Here is a 25,734-nt window from a genome sequence, read left to right on the forward strand (position 1 = left end):
TGCAGCTAGTGTTTTACGTGTCATATAGCTTTAAACTGGCCAGCAGGATAATTTTTGTAGGTGTGAAACCCAACAGGAAGTTTGCCAGGAGGAAGAGAATGATAGGAGCTAACTCCTCGCCAAATTAAGTGTACACAAACAAATTTTTATTATATTTTACTGTACACGTAACAATGGGCATTGGGTTACTTGTTTTGTCCCTTGGCTGATTCAGTTCCTCTATTCGATGCCAGTGCTCTATACAGGGCAAATAATTTCTCAAAATGCATGTTGTTCTCACTATCTACTTGATGTTATTGTTTGCTGTTTTCTTTCTTCCTTGCTTCCTCACTCTTTTCTAAAATCATCCCACTTCTTCATTTTTATTTCTTTTCAGCAGTCTCCGTATTGTGTCATCTGAAAATGACAAAACCAGTTTCCTTCCTAATCATGCCCAATTTTGAGCATGTCCTCCATCACAAATGACCTTATTGTCAATGAGAAATGAAACCATGATCTTATTTTTCCTTCTGTCTGTTTTGGTGATTTTGTATTTGGTATTTCTCTATTGTATTTTGTTTCTCAATGTTCCCAACTTTTCTATGTCTATGTTCCATCCCAAGATTTTGTAATTTCTTTTGAGTTTACATCACACCTTTGGACTGTGAATTTGAAATATTTTGGCAGAGAGGGAGAGAGAGAGAGAGAGAGAGAGAGAGAGAGAGAGAGAGAGAGAGAGAATGTTTTAGCTGAATCCTTTTATGTTTTGCTTGTATCCTTTGTATTCTTAAAGTTTTTATTGTATATCTTTCTGATTTATTTATTGATGATTTGGAAGGATAGATTGCTACTCTCCATATAGAAAAGGTGTTCAATCACATACAAGCACAATGAAAAAGACTGTTAAAATGTTAAAGCTTTTGGATAAAATTTTTATTCTCCAGTAGAAAACATGCACATATTCACATGCTAGTTCCCGGAGACAGTGCCTATGTGTGTTGTACTTGTGTGAATGTGTGTGTTTTCTACTGCAGAAGGACTGTAACCGAAAGCTTTATTACTTTCACAGTCTTTTTCATTGTGCCTGTCTGAGGGTCAGTGCCTTCTCCACATGATATGTAGCAATCTGTCCTTCCCATATTGTTGTTATTCCATCCTGGACTTTCCATTGTTTGATTTATTAATTGACATATTTCAGAGTATTTCTCCAGTTATGCTGAGGAAATTCCCAGTGGTGAGACAAGCAAAGCATTATCACAAGCAGCTAAAGAAAATAATGTATATTTAATTGGTGGGTCTATTCCTGAACGGGATGGAAATAAGTTATATAACACTTGCACAATCTGGAATAGATCCGGCCAGATGGTGGCTAAACACCGAAAGGTAACTTGAAACTACTGATTCCAGTTGGTAAATAAACCAATTTCCACTAAAGACAGATGTAAAGTTAAATTCACAGCTCATCGAACAGTTTTAAACATGTTGCAAATGTGTAGCACATTAACCGTCTGACGCAAAATCATATTTACCCACAGGAAAAATACTAGGGATTGTAGGAATGTCAATGAGGTTAATGTTTCAGTATCAAACATTTGTGGTGCTCTTTTTACAGAATCTGAGTAACAGTTCTGAAGCATATACTTTATCAGGTATAGCACATTACTCTGCTTACCCTAAAACAGATGTGGTGTTATGGTTTGATAAGTGAACTGGGATGAGAATAATTGAAACAGAGGTGTTTTTTGTTACAGTGAGATCTTTCCATGAATTTTAACCATTAGCTAGTTATTTTGATTTCCAAAACATTTTGTTAACTTCCACTTACATAGGTAGAAACGTCCATCATAATAAGATAAGGGAAGCCAGAGCTAGCTTGGAAAGATTTAGATGTTTGACATGCTGTTTGAGAGTGGAATGGTAGATAAATATTGGTAGTCTGGAAATGTAGTTGAAACTTCTTCAGAATCTGAAAAAACCCCAAGAGAAATTGTGAAACACTTGGGAAAGAATCATGCTTTAGCCATATGTTTTGTTTATAAAAAATGATTTTTGTCCATATATGGATATGCAGGTTGTAATATAAAATTTCCTGTACCGATTTTGAGGACTTGTAGTGGGGACCAAGATGGTTAAGTTTAGCATAGGAACTCGTGTCCAGAAATACATCGTTTTCCTGCTACTCACAAAATATTACAGCACATGTTGCTCTCTGACTCTTGCTGTGTGCTGTCTTGGTCTACTTAATAAGTACGCTCAATGTGATGACTACCAACATCAACACAGGTATGGTACCTTTGTACCATGTTCAGTTACACTTCATCACCAATCCCTGGTCCTCCAGCACCCACTGTAGCCATAACCTATACCAGTAGGTCTTCTTCAGACCCCACAGTGGTCTTGTAAATCAAGGATTTCATGTGACCCAACACGTAGTAGTCAAGCAGGTTCAAGTCAGGCAAACATGCAGACCAAACAATCGGGTCACTGTGACCACCTATCCACTATTGCCCAAATCATTAGTCCTATGATCTCGGAACACACATGTGAAATGAGGTGGTATACCATAATGCTGGAACCACAAGCTTTGATGCACATGCAGTTGTGCATCTTCCAAGAGCCCATGCAGCATGCCATCAAGAAATCACAAGTATGTATCACCCGTAAGATGTGGTCGATTAAGGTATTGCCCAATCACATGTCCAGCCAGGATCCCTGTCCAAGTGTTCAAACCATATTGTTCCTGAAACCCATGGTGGCGGGCAGCATCCTGGTTTTCATCATCTCACATGACTGTTGTGGGAATTGAGAACACCTTCCCTGGTAAACTGGGTTTCATCCATAAAAAGGATCTGCCTTGGGAAGTCAGGTTTCACCACACAACATTACAAGAACCACCTGTGGAAGTGGGCTCAAGATGTAAAATCCTGTGGCTGCATTGCCTGTAACTTCTGGGGCTGGTACTGGTGTACAGGGTGTCTACGACTGGGGACAACCGGGAGATCCGGGAAAAACCCGGGAATTTTTCCATCCAGGAGAAAACTGGAAAATACCCAGGAATCTTTTTGAGTTCCGGAAATTTTTCATTGTTTTAGTTTTCAGTTAAATTTTTGTGATTTTGACTGGTAAGAACCAATACTCTAACAAAAAAAAATTACTGTATCCCGCTTCTGCAGAATAATACTGCAGCAACAAAACATGAATGAGAGAAAAAAATGAAAATAAAACTTAAGTCGCAAAGAAAATGCGCCATATACAACAACAAAACACAGTGCTCATACAAGCGTCTGCCAACAGCAAAGTGTGTCAAAGGCTTTAGGAAGACTGTGCAGTGCTTCTTAACAACAAGTTGCCTCCAATGAGCATGATGTGACAGTTTTTTACATTAGATTCGTTTTAATACAAGATCTTTTAATGTTTCACACGTACGAACATGCGGCCTTCCTGTGTCATCGTAGCTGCGCAAGTGCAGTGACGCCTGTTATCTGGCGCTCTGTGGCAACTGCTGAAACGTACCTTTCTAATAGGTCACGGAAAAATATTGCGAATATTGCTTTGAAAAGTGTTACTTTCAAAGTAAATTTCCTTTTACGTAAGATAAACTATGTGAGAGAGTGTACAACGAATTTCTTAAATCACAGAGCGTTTGACTCTCATTTAAATATCAACACTTTGGGGACGACCATATGAAGAATTTCGAGCCCAGAAGATCAGACATTTACGTCATTATTAAAAAATTTTACTGGCACATTTATGTGATGTATGACGTGCAAAAAAGATCAACAATATATGTGTAAGCTTAGCTTCTCTTGCAGCTTATTAATCTTAGAGACCAAAATTATATGTAATAGTTTTGCTTTTCCTGTAGCAACAACTGTACATTAATTTAAGCCATTAATTTTTCTTATTTGTGTGTTCGTGCTACTTAAGAGTGATCTTGCTATTGGCTGACTACATCACATATCAAATGCTGTCATTAGCTGGCGAAATCAGGTGACATGAGCTGTGACTGGCTTACAAAAGCGCGTCGCAATCTCGATTTTAATGCTTCGAAAAGTAACATGCGGTGTTTGGTGGAATTCGAATTTATACCCTCGTAACATGGAAATATGCAGTGTATAGTGTATATGTTGCTGCACATCAAACATCTTTCCAAAACGTGTTTTTTCCCCTGAGTTTCATTTTCTAAAGCGCCGGGAAATTCTGCGCCGATGTATAAAATCGTAAACCATAAAAGGATTGATAAGAGCCAAGAAAAAGTATACTGTCACTTAACACGGAAAAGTGTGTTTTTTCACCCGGGAGAAAGTGTATTTTCAACCGGGAAATCTGGAAAAAATCCAGGAATTATTTTTCCTTGTCCATGTAGACACCCTGGTGTAGCTGCTGTAACGTGCCAGCCAGTTTGGTGATCCACAGTCAGTCTACGTGCTATGTCTCTGGGACTCATCATTGCATCTTATTCTACTGCATGAAGTACAGCCTCCTCAAACTTGGGTATGTGGCGATGCCATGGAACACCACAGTCGGGCCTGCTAGTGGGGAATTTACATGTTTCTGAGGCCCGCTGGTACATTGTACCAAAGAGGGAGTGCAAAGGTGTCTAACAATGTGGAAAACCCTCTGCATACAACTGACGATCAGCCTTCCCGTTGCATTCAACTTCACTGTACAGTAAGATCATGCCAGAGTATTCTGCAAACATGTAGTTCACTATGGTTATCAGCAACACACTAAAAATGAAATGTACATACATCTTGCATTCTGTACTGCGGTGAATGATTACTAGTGCACGATAGTACAGTGTGAACAAAGACAACCAGCACAACAGCAGTTACAAACCTCTCTGAGCAGATCACAAATTCAACTGAATGGCATGTGAACAAACTTGTAGTGAGCATGGGACATAAGGTGATCTGTGAATGACCAACATAATACCCTAGTCAGTGGCACTGAAAATGCAGAGGATCTGAATGCATGTTGAGGTATTTTCTGTGTAGCAGGGAAACAGTACACTTCCATACGTGACTTCCTGTACCAAACTTAACCGTCCTGGTCCTCACTACACTCCTTAATATCTGTAAATGGAATTTACTTACACCCTGTATTTATCATTTAACTTCAAGACACATGGTGTTTATGAGGCTCAGTTTCTGTATTTATGTATGTATGTGTGTATACAGGGACATGTATAACGTAGGTAAAGAGTATAATTTTCTGTGTATTCTTGCAGTCGACTCGGGATAATGCAATGTGTGATGATGTCTGCACATTTTTGTATACATTGGTTTTCCTTATGTTACATTGCAAGATTTGTGCCCAGGAGGAAGCTAATGCAGGGTGTTTCCATAAGAGCATTCAAAAAATGTAATGGGGCATAGAGAATGCTCCACTGAACAATTTGAGGCAGGGAACATGGGGTTGGAGATGCTATGTTAATAAGGAGATATTGAAGTAAATTTTTCTACTTCTTTGCCTAGCATTACTGTTTTCCAGCTTATTTACAACTAACACACACAAAAGTTTACATGTACATTCTTTGTTTTGTGCAAGGAAATGAGAACAATGAGCCTGATTACTAGGAAGTATTTCCTGTTGGTCTGATTGGAAGGGAAGGCCCTATTCCATGGACTGCAAGGTCAGCTGACCTGAATCCCCTGGATTATTTCCTATGGGGATGTCTAAAGTCACTTGTGTATGAGACCCCAGTGGATATGGAGATGGAATTAGTTGCCAGAATTGTAGCTGCCTCTGATGTGATTTGAAATGCACCAGGGATATTTGTCATGGTGCATCAGAATCTTGTTCGGTGATGTCATGCCTGCATTGAGGTTGATGACCATCAGTTTCATCACTTTTGTAAGATACAGTACAAATGGTACATTTATTGTGTCAGTGTTGGTATTTGCAGTTAACTTAACTAATTTAAATTAAGCTGGCTTCTCTAACCCCAGGTTCTCTACCTCAAATTGTTCAGTGGAGCATCCTCTATGTCATGTTAATTTTTTTGCATGTTTTTACGGAAACACCCTGTGTAATGTGTCTAATGTCATTAACATTATTATTTCTACTAGTTCAGGTATCTATAAGATTTAACTTTTTTGCTTTTAAAATTTAGATTTTTTTTATAATAATGTGACTTTCACATATGTGTAGGAGACTGTTGATCATGAACATAAAGTTTGAAACTTGTCCAGTACATGAAATAACAGTTAAATTGCAGTGAAGATTGAACAACAGTAAAAGCCCAACACCAAATCTTCATTTTACAAACTACTACAATTTTTCATCATAATCTGCAGCTGCAGTAAATTCTGACAACAATGTAAATTGATAACACAAATAGTATGATTCAATCTTTTTGGCATATCCCAGCTGTTTTAGTGCGTACAGCCAGCTCGTCCCACGCATCCCCCGATCGGACTACGACTGTGGTTGCCCAGGATACTGCCCGCATTGAGGCTGATCCCTCACCTGTGGTAGAGTGGGAGGTCGTCTCAAGGTGTGGCAGGGGGCGAAAGACATTCCGGAGGGCTGAACGGAAGGCCTCTCCAGTTTGTCTGACGAACCAGTTTCAGGCTCTGTCTCAGGCTGGTACTGATCTTCGGCCTGACATGGCTGCTTGTCGTGTTCCAGAGGTTGCCCCTCAGTCTGCAAGATCCGGGCAGTCGCAGAGGGTGGGCTTACTGGTAGTTGGGAGCTCCAACGTCAGGCGCGTAATGGGGCCCCTTAGGGATATGACAGCAAGAGAGGGGAAGAAAACCAATGTGCACTCCATGTGCATACCGGGGGGAGTCATTCCAGATGTGGAAAGGGTCCTTCCGGATGCCATGAAGGGTACAGGGTGCACCCATCTGCAGGTGGTCGCTCATGTCGGCACCAATGATGTGTGTCGGTATGGATCGGAGGAAATCCTCTCTGGCTTCCGGCGGCTATCTGATTTGGTGAAGACTGCCAGTCTCGCTAGCGGGATGAAAGCAGAGCTCACCATCTGCAGCATCGTCGACAGGACTGACTGCGGACCTTTGGTACCGAGCTGAGTGGAGGGTCTGAATCAGAGGCTGAGACGGTTCTGCGACCGTGTGGGCTGCAGATTCCTCGACTTGCGCCATAGGGTGGTGGGGTTTCGGGTTCCGCTGGATAGGTCAGGAGTCGACTACACGCAACAAGCGGCTACACGGGTAGCAGGGATTGTGTGGCGTGGGCTGGGCGGTTTCTTAGGTTAGATGGCCTTGGGCAAGTACAGAAAGGGCAACAGCCTCAACAGGTGCGGGGCAAAGTCAGGACATGTGGGGACCAAGGAGCAATCGGTATTGTAATTCTAAACTGTCGAAGCTGCGTTGGTAAAGTACCGGAACTTCAAGCGCTGATAGAAAGCACCAAAGCTGAAATCGTTATAGGTACAGAAAGCTGGCTGAAGCCAGAGATAAATTCTGCTGAAATTTTTACAAAGGCACAGATGGTGTTTAGAAAGGATAGATTGCATGCAACTGGTGGTGGAGTGTTGGTCGCTGTTAGTAGTAATTTATCCTGTAGTGAAGTAGAAGTGGATAGTTCCTGTGAATTATTATGGGTGGAGGTTACACTCAACAACTGAGCTAGGTTAATAATTGGTTCCTTTTACCAACCTCCCAACTCAACAGCATTAGTGGCAGAACAACTGAGAGAAAATTTGGAATACATTTCACATAAATTTTCTCAGCATGTTATAGTCTTAGGTGGAGATTTCAATTTACCAGATATAGAATGGGACACTCAGATGTTTAGGACGGGTGGTAGGGACAGAGCATCGAGTGACATTATACTGAGTGCACTATCCGAAAATTACCTCGAGCAATTAAACAGAGTACCGACTCGTGGAGATAACATCTTGGACCTACTGATAACAAACAGACCCGAACTTTTCGGCTCTGTATGTGCAGAACAGGGAATCAGTGATCATAAGGCCGTTGCAGCATCCCTGAATATGGAAGTTAATAGGAATATAAAAAAAGGGAGGAAGGTTTATCTGTTTAGCAACAGTAATAGAAGGCAGATTTCAGACTACCTAACAGATCAAAACGAAAATTTCTGTTCCGACACTGACAATGTTGAGTGTTTATGGAAAAAGTTCAAGGCAATCGTAAAATGCGTTTTAGACAGGTACGTGCCAAGTAAAACTGTGAGGGATGGGAAAAACCCACCGTGGTACAACAACAAACTTAGGAAACTACTGCGAAAGCAAAGAGAGCTTCACTCCAAGTTTAAACGCAGCCAAAACCTCTCAGACAAACAGAAGCTAAACAATGTCAAAGTTAGCGTAAGGAGGGCTATGCGTGAAGCGTTCAGTGAATTCGAAAGTAAAATTCTATGTACCGACTTGACAGAAAATCCTAGGAAGTTCTGGTATTACGTTAAATCAGTAAGTGGCTCGAAACAGCATATCCAGACACTCCGGGATGATGAAGGCATTGAAACAGAGGATGATATGCGTAAAGCTGAAATACTAAACACCTTTTTCCAAAGCTGTTTCACAGAGGAGGACCGCACTGCAGTTCCTTCTCTAAATCCTCGCACAAACGAAAAAATGGCTGACATCAAAATAAGTGTCCAAGGAATAGAAAAGCAACTGGAATCACTCAACAGAGGAAAGTCCACTGGACCTGACGGGATACCAATTCGATTCTACACAGAGTACGCGAAAGAACTTGACCCCTTCTAACAGCCGTGCACCGCAAGTCTCTAGAGGAACGGAAGGTTCCAAATGATTGGAAAAGTGCACAGGTAGTCCCAGTCTTCAAGAAGGGTCGTCGAGCAGATGCGCAAAACTATAGACCTATATCTCTGACGTCGATCTGTTTTAGAATTTTAGAACATGTTTTTTGCTCGAGTATCATGTCGTTTTTGGAAACCCAGAATCTACTATGTAGGAATCAACATGGGTTCCGGAAACAGCGATCGTGTGAGACCCAACTCGCTTTATTTGTTCATGAGACCCAGAAAATATTAGATACAGGCTCCCAGGTAGATGCTATTTCTCTTGACTTCCGGAAGGCGTTCCATACAGTCCCGCACTGTCGCCTGATAAACAAAGTAAGAGCCTACGGAATATCAGACCAGCTCTGTGGCTGGAGTGAAGAGCTTTTAGCAAACAGAACACAGCATGTTGTTATCAATGGAGAGATGTCTGCAGACGTTAAAGTAACCTCTGGCGTGCCACAGGGGAGTGTTATGGGACCATTGCTTTTCACAATATATAAAAATGACCTAGTAGATAGTGTCGGAAGTTCCATGCGGCTTTTAGCGGATGATGCTGTAATATACAGAGAAGTTGCAGCATTAGAAAATTGTAGCGAAATGCAGGAAGATCTGCAGCGGATAGGCACTTGGTGCAGGGCGTGGCAACTGACCCTTAACATAGACAAATGTAATGTATTGCGAATACATAGAAAGAAGGATCCTTTATTGTATGATTATATGATAGCGGAACAAACACTGGTAGCAGTTACTTCTGTAAAATATCTGGGAGTATGCGTGCGGAATGATTTGAAGTGGAATGATCATATAAAATTAATTGTTGGTAAGGCAGGTACCAGGTTGAGATTCATTGGGAGAGTCCTTAGAAAGTGTAGTCCATCAACAAAGGAGGTGGCTTACAAAACACTCGTTCGACCTATACTTGAGTATTGCTCATCAGTGTGGGATCCGTACCAGATCCGGTTGACGGAGGAGATAGAGAAGATCCAAAGAAGAGCGGCATGTTTTGTCACAGAGTTATTTGGTAACCGTGATAGCGTTACGGAGATGTTTAACAAACTCAAGTGGCAGACTCTGCAAGAGAGGCGCTCTGCATCGCGGTGTAGCTTGCTCGCCAGGTTTCGAGAGGGTTCGTTTCTGAATGACGTATCGAATATATTGCTTCCCCCTACTTATACCTCCTGAGGAGATCGCGAATGTAAAATTAGAGAGATTAGAGCGCGCACGGAGGCTTTCAGACAGTCGTTTTTCCTGCGAACCATACGCGACTTGAACAGGAAAGGGAAGTAATGACAGTGGCACGTAAAGTGCCCTCCGCCACACACCGTTGGGTGGCTTGCGGAGTATAAATGTAGATGTAGAACTGCTGTCTACATCAAAACATGGTGTATGCATGTTGTCAGAAGTGGCGCCACTTACCTCGTTTAAAAATGCAAGCAACACAGCATGGCAGCAGATCATCCATGACAACAACATATTTTAAACCATGTTGAGCCCATTATTAATCTGTAAATGGAATTGATGAACAAATTGCTCCCTATGCAATGCTTGCCAGGCACACCTATGAAATTCTAGCTGGATACCTTGCAACTGAACTCAGGCTCGTTTACTACCTATTTTTCGCGTGGCTCATCTGTAAAGGGGGTTGGTAGTAAACGGTTGCATTTGCGCCCCTATTATTGAGTCTGATATTGGCTGGCTATTGAAGAGCAGTGAATTGAACTATACACGTTCAGATTGAAACTTATTTATTCAAAAGAAACACTTTAACGTTGTGGCCATGCATTTTTAAGTTCACAGATAATAATCTGTGCAATTCGTACACTGTTTGTCTCACACCCACGCACTTTCACTTTGTTCCTTCGCATACCCTGGCGTCCATGCTTGCACTCGCGGCACTTTGCCGCTCCCAACCCCCCACCACAACGGCCAACGACCAAAGACCCCGATTTTCCCGCTCATATCCACAGTCCTGAGTCGGGTCACATGACACCACAGTAGTCAAATTAATCGCTAAACATGGCCACAATTCGTTTACAATATTTTATAATATATAAATACTTAAATCTAAATACATTATATAATTTTACAAATTATCACCACACTCATAATTCGTGGCAATTAAAAGAAAACCTAAACACTATGCAACAGAACTACAATGCCCATCAAAACACACAAGTATTTTCCGGTCTATTTTGCCCAGCATATTATCTCTGCTGCTGTGCTTTAAAATTTAAATTACTTGAAAGAGTTCCATATTATCCCCTGTTACCTTACATACCCCCACTTCATGGAGACATTACCTTAGTAGTGGCAACATGAAGTAGCACCAAATGGAGTGAACCCATATTACTTTATATATTAAACATTTTAATTAGAACTATAATGGCACCAAAACATGTAGAACAGTGTTATAGTGGTGAGTTAATCAGTGTAAGTACTGTGATCAGAAAACATACATACATAATCCAACAATGTATCCAACACAAATATACAATTAGATAGTCTCCCATTGAGTCTGATTGGGCAGGCAAAATAAATGCCGATGTTAGTCTATATGTAGGTTGCACACTCACTGCACATTAACACTTCCACTTTTTTATACAGTTGTTTCTGTAAGTTGAACGAAGTTGTTGTAACCAGATCCTTGTGTTCACAGGTTTTTGCATTGGAATACAGTCTTTCCAAACTTGTCAGCCAGCAGCACTGTGCTTCCTCTCGTTAGCCAAGCCATCCTATCAAAATTTAACCAAATCCTCATGAATCTTGCCTAGACATGCAGACCCACATTTCCCAGGAATCAAGCTATCCAAATCCTCCCCAGAACATCCTGTTTTCACTGATCAGTTCTTATTGAGGTTTGTACAAATGACAAACATGCACACAAATCAAACACAAACATGGCATAGTTAAATATATTCTACACTCCTGGAAATGGAAAAAAGAACACATTGACACCTGTGTGTCAGACCCACCATACTTACTCCGGACACTGCGAGAGGGCTGTACAAGCAATGATCACACGCACGGCACAGCGGACACACCAGGAACTGCGGAGTTGGCCGTCAAATGGCGCTAGCTGCGCAGCATTTGTGCACCGCCGCCGTCAGTGTCAGCCAGTTTGCCGTGGCATACGGAGCTCCATCGCAGTCTTTAACACTGGTAGCATGCCGCGACAGCGTGGACGTGAACCGTATGTGCAGTTGACGGACTTTGAGCGAGGGGGTATAGTGGGCATGCGGGAGGCCGGGTGGACGTACCGCCGAATTGCTCAACACGTGGGGCGTGAGGTCTCCACAGTACATCGATGTTGTCGCCAGTGGTCGGCGGAAGGTGCACGTGCCCGTCGACCTGGGAACGGACCGCAGCGACGCACGGATGCACGCCAAGACCGTAGGATCCTACGCAGTGCTGTAGGGGACCGCACCGCCACTTCCCAGCAAATTAGGGACACTGTTGCTCCTGGGGTATCGGTGAGGACCATTCGCAACCGTCTCCATGAAGCTGGGCTACGGTCCCGCACACCGTTAGGCCGTTTTCCGCTCACGCCCCAACATTGTGCAGCACGCTTCCAGTGGTGTCGCGACAGGCGTGAATGGAGGGACGAATGGAGACGTGTCGTCTTCAGCGATGAGAGTCGCTTCTGCCTTGGTGCCAATGATGGTCGTATGCGTGTTTGGCGCCGTGCAGGTGAGCGCCACAATCAGGACTGTATACGACCGAGGCACACAGGGCCAACACCCGGCATCATGGTGTGGGGAGCGATCTCCTACACTGGCCGTACACCACTGGTGATCGTCGAGGGGACACTGAATAGTGCACGGTACATCCAAACCGTCATCGAACCCATCGTTCTACCATTCCTAGACCGACAAGGGAACTTGCTGTTCCAACAGGACAATGCACGTCCGCATGTATCCCGTGCCACCCAACGTGCTCTAGAAGGTGTAAGTCAACTACCCTGGCCAGCAAGATTACGGATCTGTCCCCCATTGAGCATGTTTGGGACTGGATGAAGCGTCGTCTCACGCGGTCTGCACGTCCAGCACGAACGCTGGTCCAACTGAGGCGCCAGGTGGATATGGCATGGCAAGCCGTTCCACAGGACTACATCCAGCATCTCTACGATCGTCTCCATGGGAGAATAGCAGCCTGCATTGCTGCGAAAGGTGGATATACACTGTACTAGTGCCGACATTGTGCATGCTCTGTTGCCTGTGTCTATGTGCCTGTGGTTCTGTCAGTGTGATCATGTGATGTATCTGACCCCAGGAATGTGTCAATAAAGTTTCCCCTTCCTGGGACAATGAATTCACGGTGTTCTTATTTCAATTTCCAGGAGTGTATTTCACCCTTCAAATGTTCCCAGATCAGGAGCTCCGACACTTCTACCCCCCGCACCAAGAGAATTTATTCCCAGATGCAGATTCTTATTTATTTATTTTTTTTTAAGCATCCATACAGCTATATCACTGTACATAAATACACTCAATTTTTTTTTATGAATTCCTACAGTATATAAATTTTCACATAATATTTGGCAATATCTTGAAACCCATTCTTTCATGACATTTCCATGGCTATCTAGATTCAATCATAAATGGCAAACAAACTCACCAAGGTCATAAACTTTTACAAGCATCCACTTAGCCATTAGTGTTCTTTCCCTCACTTCCCTCATGAACATCTTATAATAAGCAAGTTAATTATTTCCCATATGCCTCTACAATTTGCATATTTAGTGACTGCCCTACATGACTGTCCCAGCAACAATCCTACCCCCACGCACCAGTATCAACTCCAGGTGCCACAGATACATTAGAAATTTTAATAAAATCTCAACTTTTTTTTTTAACAAACTATTTGCAGATTTCCTCCCTCCTATATTCTCCACACATTTATACAGAAATAGATTATATGTACAGTAGGTTTCAGTTCCCATATGACTTTCAACAAGGCTTCTATCACACCTACACCAGTTGTGCAAATCCATTGGACAACAGATTCCCTTATTGCAAATACATACAGTATAATGAAGTTTGTTGACCACCAACAATGGCATCGCAACACAACTTACACAGTAACACTAATAATACTCCAATTATAAATACACGTATACATAGCCCCCAATAATTTTTTTTTTTTTTTTTTTTTTTTTTTTTTTTTTTTTAACAGACATGCATGTCAAGCTTCGTACCTCCCTATGTTCCATGTATTTAGGTCTGTATCACAATGCCCTGTCCATATTACCCACAAAATTAAGAAATTCTTCCACTGAATCTGTTGCACTGTGAATCAAATCCCATTGCAAATGCTCTGGTAATGTTCTCTTTAGTGTAGATATTTCTGTTAATGTGCCCAGTGACCTATCCAGATGATTTAATTTTTTCAGTTCTCTAACACAGAACTCTCTCATACTTTCCTTTCCACTCTTGTAACTGGATCCATTCAAAAAATCGTTTTGCAATCTTAATTGTTTTACTTGGCCCCAGTATATGTTCAAGAACAGGTTTTCGAAGGTTTTAAAATCACAAAATTTATCATCATTTTGGTTTCCCCATGTTTGAGCTCCCCTTCCAACTGCCTCTTAACATATTTAATTTTTTGCCTGCTCACTCATCCCTGTCACAAAGTTATCCTTACACGCAGCTAGAAAGTCAACTGCATGGTATTTATTCTCCCCATTAAAAGGTTTTGACTGAAATCCATGCCCCAGAGGATATCCCAACAACAAATTTCCATTCCCTGCTGCCACAGTATTAACTGTTTCCCTCAAGACATTTATTTCCCCTTCTAATTCCTTCTTATTGTCAGTAATTCCCTTATGGCAATCCAGCACTCCTATCTTAATGGATTCAATGTCTGCCTCTGTTTGTCTTTGAAATAATGTGCATTTCTGTTCCTGTACCTGAATCTGCCCCACAAGATTACTTTGCACAGTGTCCACCTTGGCTACTAGGCCTCTTTCAACCACATCAACTCTCTCAATAATTCCCTCAACAATTTTAACTGTGTTTTCAACTTTATCTGTAATTTGAGTGAATTTGAGATCTAGCTGATCAAATTTTTCACTCACTGTCTTTATTTTATCACTAAGCCTTAATTCCATATCCCCTATTTTCGAATCCATTTCTCCAACTATTGCAGTTTTTATATTCCCTATTTTCGAGTCTATTTCTCCTAATTTACTAGTAAGTTTTACAAAAAATGTGCTGAGGTCACTTCCTGGTATCCAGCCTATTTCTTTTGGCATGCTAGGGCTACTACAGGTACTCCTAACATCCACTGATTCGCCTTCACTTTGAGATTCACGCATCTCATCGGCCATGGCTAATGAAAAGGACACAATTTTGCAATGTAGCTGTTGGCTGTACTTATCTTTTAAATCCTCGTGTGACGCGACGTCTGCAGTGAGCTCCGCAGCACAGCTATGCAATGAATCTTAATCGGCGGCGTGGACACACAGCAAACTCAATCAGGAGCGAGAACACGTTGCGTAGGCCCCTGGCAGCATGTAGTCGTGTTGGTCAGTGGCACGGACGACGGCCTTGATCGTCGGCAGCACATGGATACAGCTTCGACTGCTTTACCCGTAGCAACACATGGACGTGGCACGGACGACGGTTTCTTCTCGCGGCAGCACGTATCGCGGCACAGACGACTGTTTTACCCACGGCAACACGTGGACACGGCAAGCACGGCGGTTTTACTCGCGGCAACACGTGGACACAGCAAGCACGGCGGTTTTACCCACGGCAACACGTGGTCGACTCATCAGACTGTGTAACTGACTGCTTCACAATCGTGGTGGCCTTATATCGGCGTAACCACGGGGCAGCGCGTATCTTGTCCAGCACAAACACTCCGGTACTGCTAATGCACCGATTTAGCTCAGAGCCCCCACACTGACTGTTCAAAAGCCTAACATCAGACGGACATTCGATTCCGAAATACTATGGAATATGGAAGAAAGTCCTATCCCGGACGAGCCCCCAATTGCAACTGAACTCAGGCTCGTTTACTACCTATTTATCGCGTGGCTCATCTGTAAAGGGGGTTGGTAGTAAACGGTTGCATTTGCGCCCCTATTATTGAGTCTGATATTGGCTGGCTATTGAAGAGCAGTGAATTGAACTATACACGTTCAGATTGAAACTTATTTATTCAAAAGAAACACTTTAACGTTGTGGCCATGCATTTTTAAGTTCACAGATAATAATCTGTGCAATTCGTACACTGTTTGTCTCACACCCACACACTTTCACTTTGTTCCTTCGCATACCCTGGCGTCCATGCTTGCACTCGCGGCACTTTGCCGCTCCCAACCCCCCACCACAATGGCCAACGACCAAAGACCCCGATTTTCCCGCTCACATCCACAGTCCTGAGTCGGGTCACATGACACCACAGTAGTCAAATTAATCGCTAAACATGGCCACAATTCGTTTACAATATTTTATAATATATAAATACTTAAATCTAAATACATTATATAATTTTACAAATTATCACCACACTCATAATTCGTGGCAATTAAAAGAAAACCTAAACACTATGCAACAGAACTACAATGCCCATCAAAACACACAAGTATTTTCCGGTCTATTTTGCCCAGCATATTATCTCTGCTGCTGTGCTTTAAAATTTAAATTACTTGAAAGAGTTCCATATTATCCCCTGTTACCTTACAACCTATGCAGTGGTTTCCTTAAATGGTTAAGATATGTACAGTAAAATAGATTGTCTGCCATTAGAGCAAACTGAGAAACATCTCCTGAATTATAATGAAAAGGAGTTTCACCTCATAGAACAAATAACAGTGACCATATCATACAAGAAAGTAAAGCATTTCTCATCGCTGTGTCTTCCACAAAGGAGAGAATTTTTGGCTTGATAATTTTTTTTAGTTTTGCTTTTCAGATTCATGACATAGAGAACTAAGGGTTATATGTTACACAATAACCTAAAAGAATGATGTAATCAATGTTTGAACCAGAACTGGAATGTAAATTAAACTACAAAGCACATGTAGCACTGAAGAATTGATCTTTCCTTCAAATCTGCAGAATTTGTATGAACCTCCCACATGCCTGGTCATAAACTGTAAGTGATGTGGGAACCTTTGCCTATGTGGCATCTTTGAACTACAGTAAATCTGATAATTTGATATGTATCCTTTTCCTCATTCCCAAAGAATTCACATCAAAACTAGCCTGGAACCAGTATTTTTTCTGAAACTGGCTTTTCAGAGACTTTCTGTTTTTGGAATGTACACTGTCAGAATTACAATAGTAAATCACACCGTGATGAACAATGCCTTTCTTGTAGCATCTGGCACTAGAGTTTGTGGAGCACCTTGATAATACTCTTGTGCTGTCTTAATGATTCTGTGATGAAACACACTATTCTTTGTGGGCTCTTCTCTACCTCTTCTAAGGATCCCAGAGTGATGAGCAGTACTCAAGAGTCAATCGAACAAGTATTTTGTGCGCCACTTCTTTTGTGGATGAGTTACATTTCCTGAAGATTCTTCCTCTGAATTTCAGTTTAACTACTATTTGTGTTAATGTGTTCATACCACTTAAGGTCACTCTGAATGATTACTTCTAGATATTTTATGGTAGGTACTGTTTCAAGGAATTTGTCATCAATAGTGTAGTTGTACAATAGTGGATTTCTTATCCTTTGTATGCACAATATATTACAATTAAATAATGGAAACTCCAGGTTGCAATACCAACAATATAAGGAAAATGACAATTATTCATGTTCAGGGTCAACTGCCAGTCCCTGCACCATTCATCAATTCTCTGCAAGCCCTTTTGCGAATTGCTTCACTCCTCTGGCATTGCTACCTTGTTGTAGATGACTGCATGATCTGTGAATAGCCATTTGGATTTTCCAACATTTTCTAGTAGATCATATATACACTAATGGTTCTATAACACTTCCTGGGGTATCCCTGAAGTTATGTTCAAATCTATCCATTTTGTTCCATTAAGACTAACATGTTGAATTTTCTCTGCAAGGATGTCTTAAATCCGTTCACAAATCTGGTCTGATACGTGGTAAGTTCATATTTTTTCACTAAGTATGGCTGTGCAGATTGCTTCCTGAAGTCTAAGAACATGGAATTAACCTAAGTGCTGATGTCTACAGCACTGTGGATCTAATGGAGGAACAGAGTGAACTGAGCTTTGCAAGATCTCTGTGGAATCTATGTTGATTTTTGTGAAGGAGATTTTCATTCTTCAGAGACGTCAATATATACATGCATAAGCTGTGCTCCATAATTCTATGGTGGGTTGATGTCAATGATAAGGTCTATATTTATGTGCATGTGTCCTCCTACCCTCCTTGAAAATTGGAATGACCTGCACTTTTTTCCATTTGCTAGGTACTCTCTGTCACTCCAGTGACCTACAATAAAGTGCTGCTCTTTTGCTTAATCCCTGCAGAATCTTGCAAGTATCTAATCTGATCCTGATGTCTTTCCACTACTAAGCATCTGTAGTTTCTTTTGTATTCTGTGATCCCTTATCTTAATATCTGCCATTTTGGTGTTCATACAGTGATTGAAAGGAGGCTCTTCTTTGGTGAAACAATTTCAGAAGACCAAATTCAATACTTTACCCTTCTCTCTGTCATCTTCCATTTTGGTACCAGTATGATTCCTGAGTGATTGAATAGATGATTTTGATATGCTAACTTATTTACTTATAAATATAAGAAACAAGTCAAAAACTCATAATAGTGTATTATACCATGGAATAAAATTGTACAGTAGACTGCCACAAGAAATAAAAGATTCAAGTGATCCACACATCTTCAGCACCAAAGCCTAAAAAAATATTTACTAAATAATTGCTTGCACACTGTGAATGAATATTCAAAATAACTATAAATAGTAACTTAATGTTCATGAACTTCGTACTATGTAACAATTTATGGCATGATTAAAAAAGGAGAACTAAGTATAGAAGCTATAAATACTGTAAGAGGAATGTTTATTTTAATAAGAAATATTGTACAAACATTTCACACCATCCATACAATGTATATTGTTCAACGGATGAATAAATAAATAAATAAATAATTAAATGTAAGACCAAAACCTCTTAATGCTTTTAGTCAGATCGGTTGGCAGAAGGTTACTTTCATAGTCGCTGAAGGCAGCTATGATTGCTCTTGTTACACTTATTTTTGTTTCATTCAGCTTTTATTTGTCAGCTATGTTTTGACTTCTCTTGAATCTGTGATGAAGCTCTCTCTGTTTAAATAGCAGTTTTTTACAAGATTAGGAAACCATGGTGCATCTTTTCCATCCATTAAGACCTTGCCTGAAACATGCTTGTGAAGGCATAGTGCATGATGGTTTTGAATTTTTTCCATTTGTGCTCTGCATCCTCCTTCTCAGCACTGAATATTTGATGTTGACTACTCAGATACTAGACAATTTTTATCCTGTCACTCTTGCTAAGCAAACATATTTTCCTTTTCTTCTCAACATTCCTTGTAGTAGCTGTAGTCATAGATGCTATCACAGCTTTATGATCACGGATACCCTCCTCTATGTTAACTGATTTGAAAGTTCCAGGTCTCTTTGTTGCTAGGAGGTCTAAGATGTTACCTTTATGAGTGAGTAATTTTTGGACAAGATGTTCAGAATAATGTCAGATGAACTCCTGTCTGTAGCACCATTTTTGATCACATGACTCTGCCTTTCTATACATAGCAAGTTGAAATCACCCCATATTACAGTAGCACAATTGGGAAACTTGAGTGATAAAATTCTTCCAGCGTTATTTGTAACCGTTGATTAATATGACCCTCAGTGAATTAATTTTCTTGACAATATTATTATTGAAGCGAGATAAGAGGAACAGCCTACACAAAACCCAGAAACATTATTCAGTTTGCTGCCAGCTAATGGATTAAAATATAACTTAAATAAGCACTATTTTTTCCTTGAAGCAAGAGTCGAATATTTCAGATACATACGAATTTAGGAGAAGTTAAATCTAATGAATTATCATGTAGTGTGTGTCGATAAATTATCTACACCTTAAAACCATAAAGAACTGAAAGTTTTCATGGGAAAAGTGAACTACTGTGGGAAATTTATTCCTAATGCAGGAACAAATTTGGATGATCACAAGAGTGTTATAGAGCTTTTCAGTCTTTAAAAGCTGGTCCCTGCCATGTTAAGTAATGTACACAACAGGTAACTGATAGTGTGTTCTGTAAGTCCCACGATGAAGAAGAGCCTTCAGGGATGTGAAATAAGTCAAGTTATATGTTAACAGGCAGTGGCTACTTCTGTATAGTATATTAACAACAAATTATGACTAGTGCACTTAAACTATAATTATGGTATTAACCTCTAGACTACTTTGTTGGGAGAAAAACAGCTACTGTAGAAAAAAGCCATTGCTCCTGCACCTCCCATGCTACTCAGCTCCTGTTCTTCTGTAACATGCATTTATGTGACAGTCATGTCTATATACTGGGAAAGTAAGGATGTATCTAATACAAATGTTAGCGTTACATAGAATTTGCATTCTTGAGTCCAAGTATTCTGATACATTGTAGTAGGAGTGGCTAATGAGATATTCTTTTACTTTGTTTTTAAATATGTAGGGATTTTCAGTTTCCTTCCTGATGTATTCTAGGAACCTGTTGTAGCCTTTTGAACCAGAAAGTAAAACTTCCTTCTGGACCCTAGAGAGGGATGTCTACATACCCTGTGTGGATAGCATTTCTACATCCAGTGTTGTGGTTGTGAATTGTTGGGTTCATACTAAATTCATTCATGTTATCCACATTTACCTAGAGAGAGAGAGAGAGAGAGAGAGAGAGAGAGAGAGAGAGTGTGTGTGTGTGTGTGTGTGTGTGTGTGTGTGTGTGTGTGTATTCTCAAATTTTATCAGGTAGATTTTCCTAGTGAAAAGTCTGAGAGTTCAGCTATCAGCTATTACTGTCTGCTAAGTCATTAATGAATAACATGAACAGTAATAGCCCTATTACGCTTCCATTGGGCACACGAAATATTACTTCAGTCTTCATATATAACTGTAATATGTTACATTGTGCCTGCCAAGAAGTTTTTGATCCAGTCGCAAACATGTTTAGGTATCCCATGTAAACCCATTTTCCTTAGGTGTTGATGTAATACTGAATAAAAAGTTTTCTGGAAGTCAAGAAACATCAGGCCATCCTGGTATCCTCTGTATTTGGTATTTAGGAGGACTACATGAATCTAAAAAATGAGATTGACAGTAAGAGCAAAATGTCTAAGCCGGTTTGACTAGAGGACAATTGAAAGGCTGTAGAAGCATGCAAAACTAAAGGAAAGGTAGATGCTGCCTATAAGAAAATTAGAGAGACCTTTGGAGAAATGAGAAACAGTTGTATCAATGTAAAGAGCTCAGATATTAAGCTCATACTAAGTAGAGAAGGGAAGATGAAAGGTCGAGTGAATGTATGAAAGGTCTATACAAGGGAAATGAACAAGAAGGCACCTACATAGAAAGGGAAGAAGAAATAGAGAAAGACGAACTGGGAGGTACGATATGCAAAAAGAATTTGAAATAACATTAAAAACCTAACTCAAAACAAGGCCCATGGAGTAGATAACATAGCCCAAGAATTATTGAGAATTCTGGGAATGCGGCCAAGACAAAACTATTCCACCTGAAGTGTGAGATACGTGAGACAGGTGACATACCCTCAGACTTCAAGAAGAATGTAATAATTCTAATTCCAAAGATGGCAGGTTCTGAAAGGTGTGAATATTACTGAACTATCAGTCTCATAAGTCATGGTTGCAAAATACTTACACAAATTATTTACATAAGTATAGAGAAACTGGTAGAGGCTTACCTTGTGGAAGATCAGTTTGGGTTCCAGAGAAATGTACCGTATTTACTCGAATCTAAGCCGCACTTTTTTCCGGTTTTTGTAATCCAAAAAACCGCCCGCGGCTTAGAATCGAGTGCAAAGCAAGCGGAAGTTCTGAAAAATGTTGATAGGTGCCGCCACAACTAACTTCTGCCGTCGAATTTATGTAGCGCTACATAGGCATCCTTTGTAGGCACAAAGATAAATACTGGCGCCAAAACCTCTGCGTCAGTAAATAAAATTAAAAAAAAAAAATTGGAAGACGAGCATTTTTCTCCGCCCGAGTTTCGACCACTGCATTTTCATACATTATCCAACGAAGTAAATACAAATTCCGTATTGTTCATCTTCGAATTTCAATGTACTACGAAAATCCGACTGGTAATACTGGGATTTTTGTCAATATGGCCAACTCTACGTTCTGAATTTTTTCCTACCTGTGAGAAGAGATGGTTGCTAATAGGAACCTGATGAAATGTGAATCACATGCAGTATTCTCTTCACCACAAGAATACGAATATAAACATTTTGCCGTGTATTCTTTCGTGTTTGCTTCTATCTCATTTAAATCCTGTCTGCCAAATAAACTACGAAACTAGAGTGAGACAACAGCAAACGCGGAAGAATATACGCATCGTGTCATGTTTATATTCGTATTACTCTTATGCCCAATAGTGATACAGTCAGAAATGAAGCATGGCAACTGACTAGATTTTTAAATCTAAGATGACTAATTTATGTGCAGAATTTGATGTACTAAAGAAGCGGCCGCAAAGATTTTCAAACGGAGAAAAATTTTCGCCAAACTTTCGTTCAGGACATGTTATATCATACGCAGTCTATTATTTGGTTCTTGTTGATCATTATCAAAGAAAGCAGCAGTGTAAGTAACAACAAATAGCAGTCTCTTGCCATTGTTTCGCTAATGTGACGATTCCTCTCTTTTTTTAATTGTAGGCGGCGGTAGCGCGCACAAAAGCAAGCTATGCCGCGATCAGCGACAGGCCGTAAACACGCACTATCAGAATGCGACAAACAATGCATGACACAGTATAGTAATGCATTTTCAGCTTAGAGTGACTGACGTAAACACCTATAACATTGAAAACGGCACTTATCAGATCAAAGCAAAATAAGCAATCGAAAACGGCACTTATCAGATCAAAGCAAAATAAGCAATCGATTCAAACCAGATGAAGCACGTGAAAAAGGAAGGGTATTCGTATAAATACGGACGGAGCGCCTGACGCATAGCAATGGCTACCTGGTAAAGCTTAACTGCTAAGCTTTCGACTCGAACCAAACTACTGTAGCTGTATCGTCATTCATTCGACCTAAATTGTGTCTCATATTACAATGGACTAACTTTGTTTCGATTTGGAGGTGCGGCCTAAAACTTTTCTCGCCCCTTGAATTTCGAGTCGCAAATTTCAGGTGCGGCTTAGATTTGGGAATTTTTTTCCCCTTATTTCGAGTCTCATATTTCAGGTGCGGCTTAGATTCGAGTGCGGCTTAGATTCAAGTAAATACGGTAGCTACATCTTGAGGCTGTGGACCCACCACATACAAAAGACTATTCTGTGAGATAGGGTTGTAGCATATCCCCACTGTTATTCAGTCTGTATATAGAGAAAGCTGTAAAGGAAACCAACTAGAGCTTTGGAATGGGAATTAAAGTTCAAGTAGAAAAAATAAAAACTTTGAGGTTTGCAAATGACATTTTAATTCTGTCAGACAGAAAAGGACTTGGAAGAGCAATTGACTAGAATGGAAAGTGTCCTGAAATGTGCTTATAAAATGAACATTAACAAAAGGGTAATGCAATATATTCAAATTAAGTCAGACATTTCTGAGGGAACTACATTAGCAAATGAGACATTAAAGAAGAAGGTGTTAACATCTATTATAAATGTTAGGAAGTCTTTTCTGGATATTTTTGCCTGCAGTGTAGCCTTGTATAGAAGTGAAATGTGAATGGTAAGTAGTTAAGAGAAGAAGAGAATAGAATCTTTTGAATTTTGGTGCTGCTGAAGAATGCTGAAGATTAGAATTGTAGATAGAGTAACTAATGAGGAGCTACAGAATCAAGTTGGGGAAAAAGGAAATTTATTACATAACTTGATTAAAAGAAGAAGTCATTTGATAGAAGACATCCTGAAGCACCAAGGAATCATCAGTCTGGTAATGGGGAAGTGTGGGGGTAAAAATGAGGGAGACCAAGGGATGAATACAGTAAGCAGGTTCGATGGTTGTAGATTGCAGTAGTTATTTGGAGATGGAGAGCTGCATGAGACCAGTCTTTGTGTACACAGCAGTATGAAGAGGACAAGTTGTGTTTTCCAAGATCGGGCTTTTCAGACCACATGCTCATTTCCCTGGAAAAGGTTATTGTTTCCAGTTAGGTCATTAAGTCTGAACTCAGAATGTGCTCTAGGATTCTATTACAAAAAGTTGGGAATAATATGGTATGATAGTAAAATTTGAAATTTTCCCGGCGAATCAAATGTTCAAAAAGATTTCGGGCTTGCTGCAGCCGGTCGTCATAAACTTCATTGCACGATATTTCGGCTGGACAACTGCAGTACTCAGCTGCCGTCGGTATTGTCGCTGGCCACAGCTATTGAAGTCTTCTGGCGTCTTCGTCTCGAGCTAATTTCAGAGATGACGGGACTCCATGCATTATTCAATTGGTAACCACTGTCACGGTTCGTTACATTTCCCGCAATGCGTATTTCAACTGATTCTTTGATAATGGAGTCCCAAAACGTTTTTGCAGTGGCCAAAATCGAAGTTTTGGTGTACTCCATTGAATGTCCGTTAGAAATACAATGTTCCGCAACTGCAGGCTTACTGGGTTGCAGTAGATGAGTGCAACATTGATGTTCTGTACAACGCTTTTCCACTGTACGTATTGTCTGTCCTATATAGGCCATACCACATACTGGGCGGTGTGGCCCTTCTGTCTCCGCAATTGCAACAAATGCGCGGCAGTACTATCAGCGCACTATATAAGCTGGAGCGGAGAATGTCTTCATCAGTCCTTGTTCGGCTCACCTGAAGATGGCTGGCAGTTGTCCAGCCGAAATATCGTGCAATGAAGTTTACGACGACCGGCTGCAAGCCCGAAATCTTTTTGAACATGGTATGGTAGTTTTGTGGCTCAGTTCCTCTTCCTTTTGTGTAGGTTAGTGTGACCTGTATTCTTTTCCAGTCATTGGAAATATGTCTGTGTTCAAGAGATTGGTAGTATATATGATGAATAGTGGAGCCAATTCATTTGCAAATCCTGTATAGAACTTGAAAAAGGTTCCATGAAACGTTATTAAGTTTTGGTAGCTTCTCAACTTTGGTACTGTTGATTACTATGCAATTTATTCATACAAACACAGAATTCAACATTTTGATTTCTGTTTTTGCTTTGTATTTTATCAGTTTTTGTCTTGTTCAAATGTCTAGACACAGATTTTTGTGTCACTAACAGCCTCATCCTATAAGCAAAACTTTGTGCTGTTTTGAAACAGTTCCTTAATTATCATTCATTATGGTACTCATGGAAGACTTCACTCATTGCCCTACCGAGCGGGGTGGCGCAGTGGTTAGACACTGGACTCGCATTCGGGAGGACGACGGTTCAATCCCGCGTCCGGCCATCCTGATTTAGGTTTTCCGTGATTTCCCTAAATCACTCCAGGCAAATGCCGGGATGGTTCCTCTGTAAGGGCACGGCCGACTTCCTTCTCTAATCCGATGAGACCGATGACCACGCTGTCTGGTCTCCTTCCCCAAACCAACCAACCAACCATTGCCCTACCAGTGGTTGAGCACATTTCTGTTAATATCTCTGGATTTATTTTTTGTATACCTATTATGTAATAAGTTACGTCTCTTAACAAGTGCCCTGGTATTTGTGTATCTCCTGAATTCAAGGCCAAGACAGTGTCCCATTTTGGGTGGATCATTAAGATAGTCACAAGTACGTCACAGAGAGGTTAGAGTTCCACAGTAACTGGTGTACATAGGAAACTGAGGGTCCATACAATTGCATGAGACTTTACCCATATGATGCCAGTGTACTTAGCTGGAATGAAGACATGCAACCAAAATCCAAGTTTCCATTTCTAC

The 25,734-nt window shown here is 40.7% G+C and overlaps 1 protein-coding gene across 1 annotated transcript in view; it reads left to right on the top strand.

Annotated features, from left to right (window-relative positions):
- The window catches only part of LOC126184730 (omega-amidase NIT2), a 53,565-nt gene that overhangs the window by 12,767 nt on the left and 15,064 nt on the right, over positions 1-25,734 (top strand). Inside the window, exon 3 of the mRNA XM_049927267.1 lies at positions 1,178-1,362. Coding sequence (XP_049783224.1) covers positions 1,178-1,362 — 185 coding nt within the window. The remainder of the gene's footprint in view (positions 1-1,177; positions 1,363-25,734) is intronic.

This window comes from Schistocerca cancellata, chromosome 4 (assembly GCF_023864275.1).
Source record: "Schistocerca cancellata isolate TAMUIC-IGC-003103 chromosome 4, iqSchCanc2.1, whole genome shotgun sequence".
Taxonomy (NCBI): Eukaryota; Metazoa; Arthropoda; class Insecta; order Orthoptera; family Acrididae; genus Schistocerca; species Schistocerca cancellata.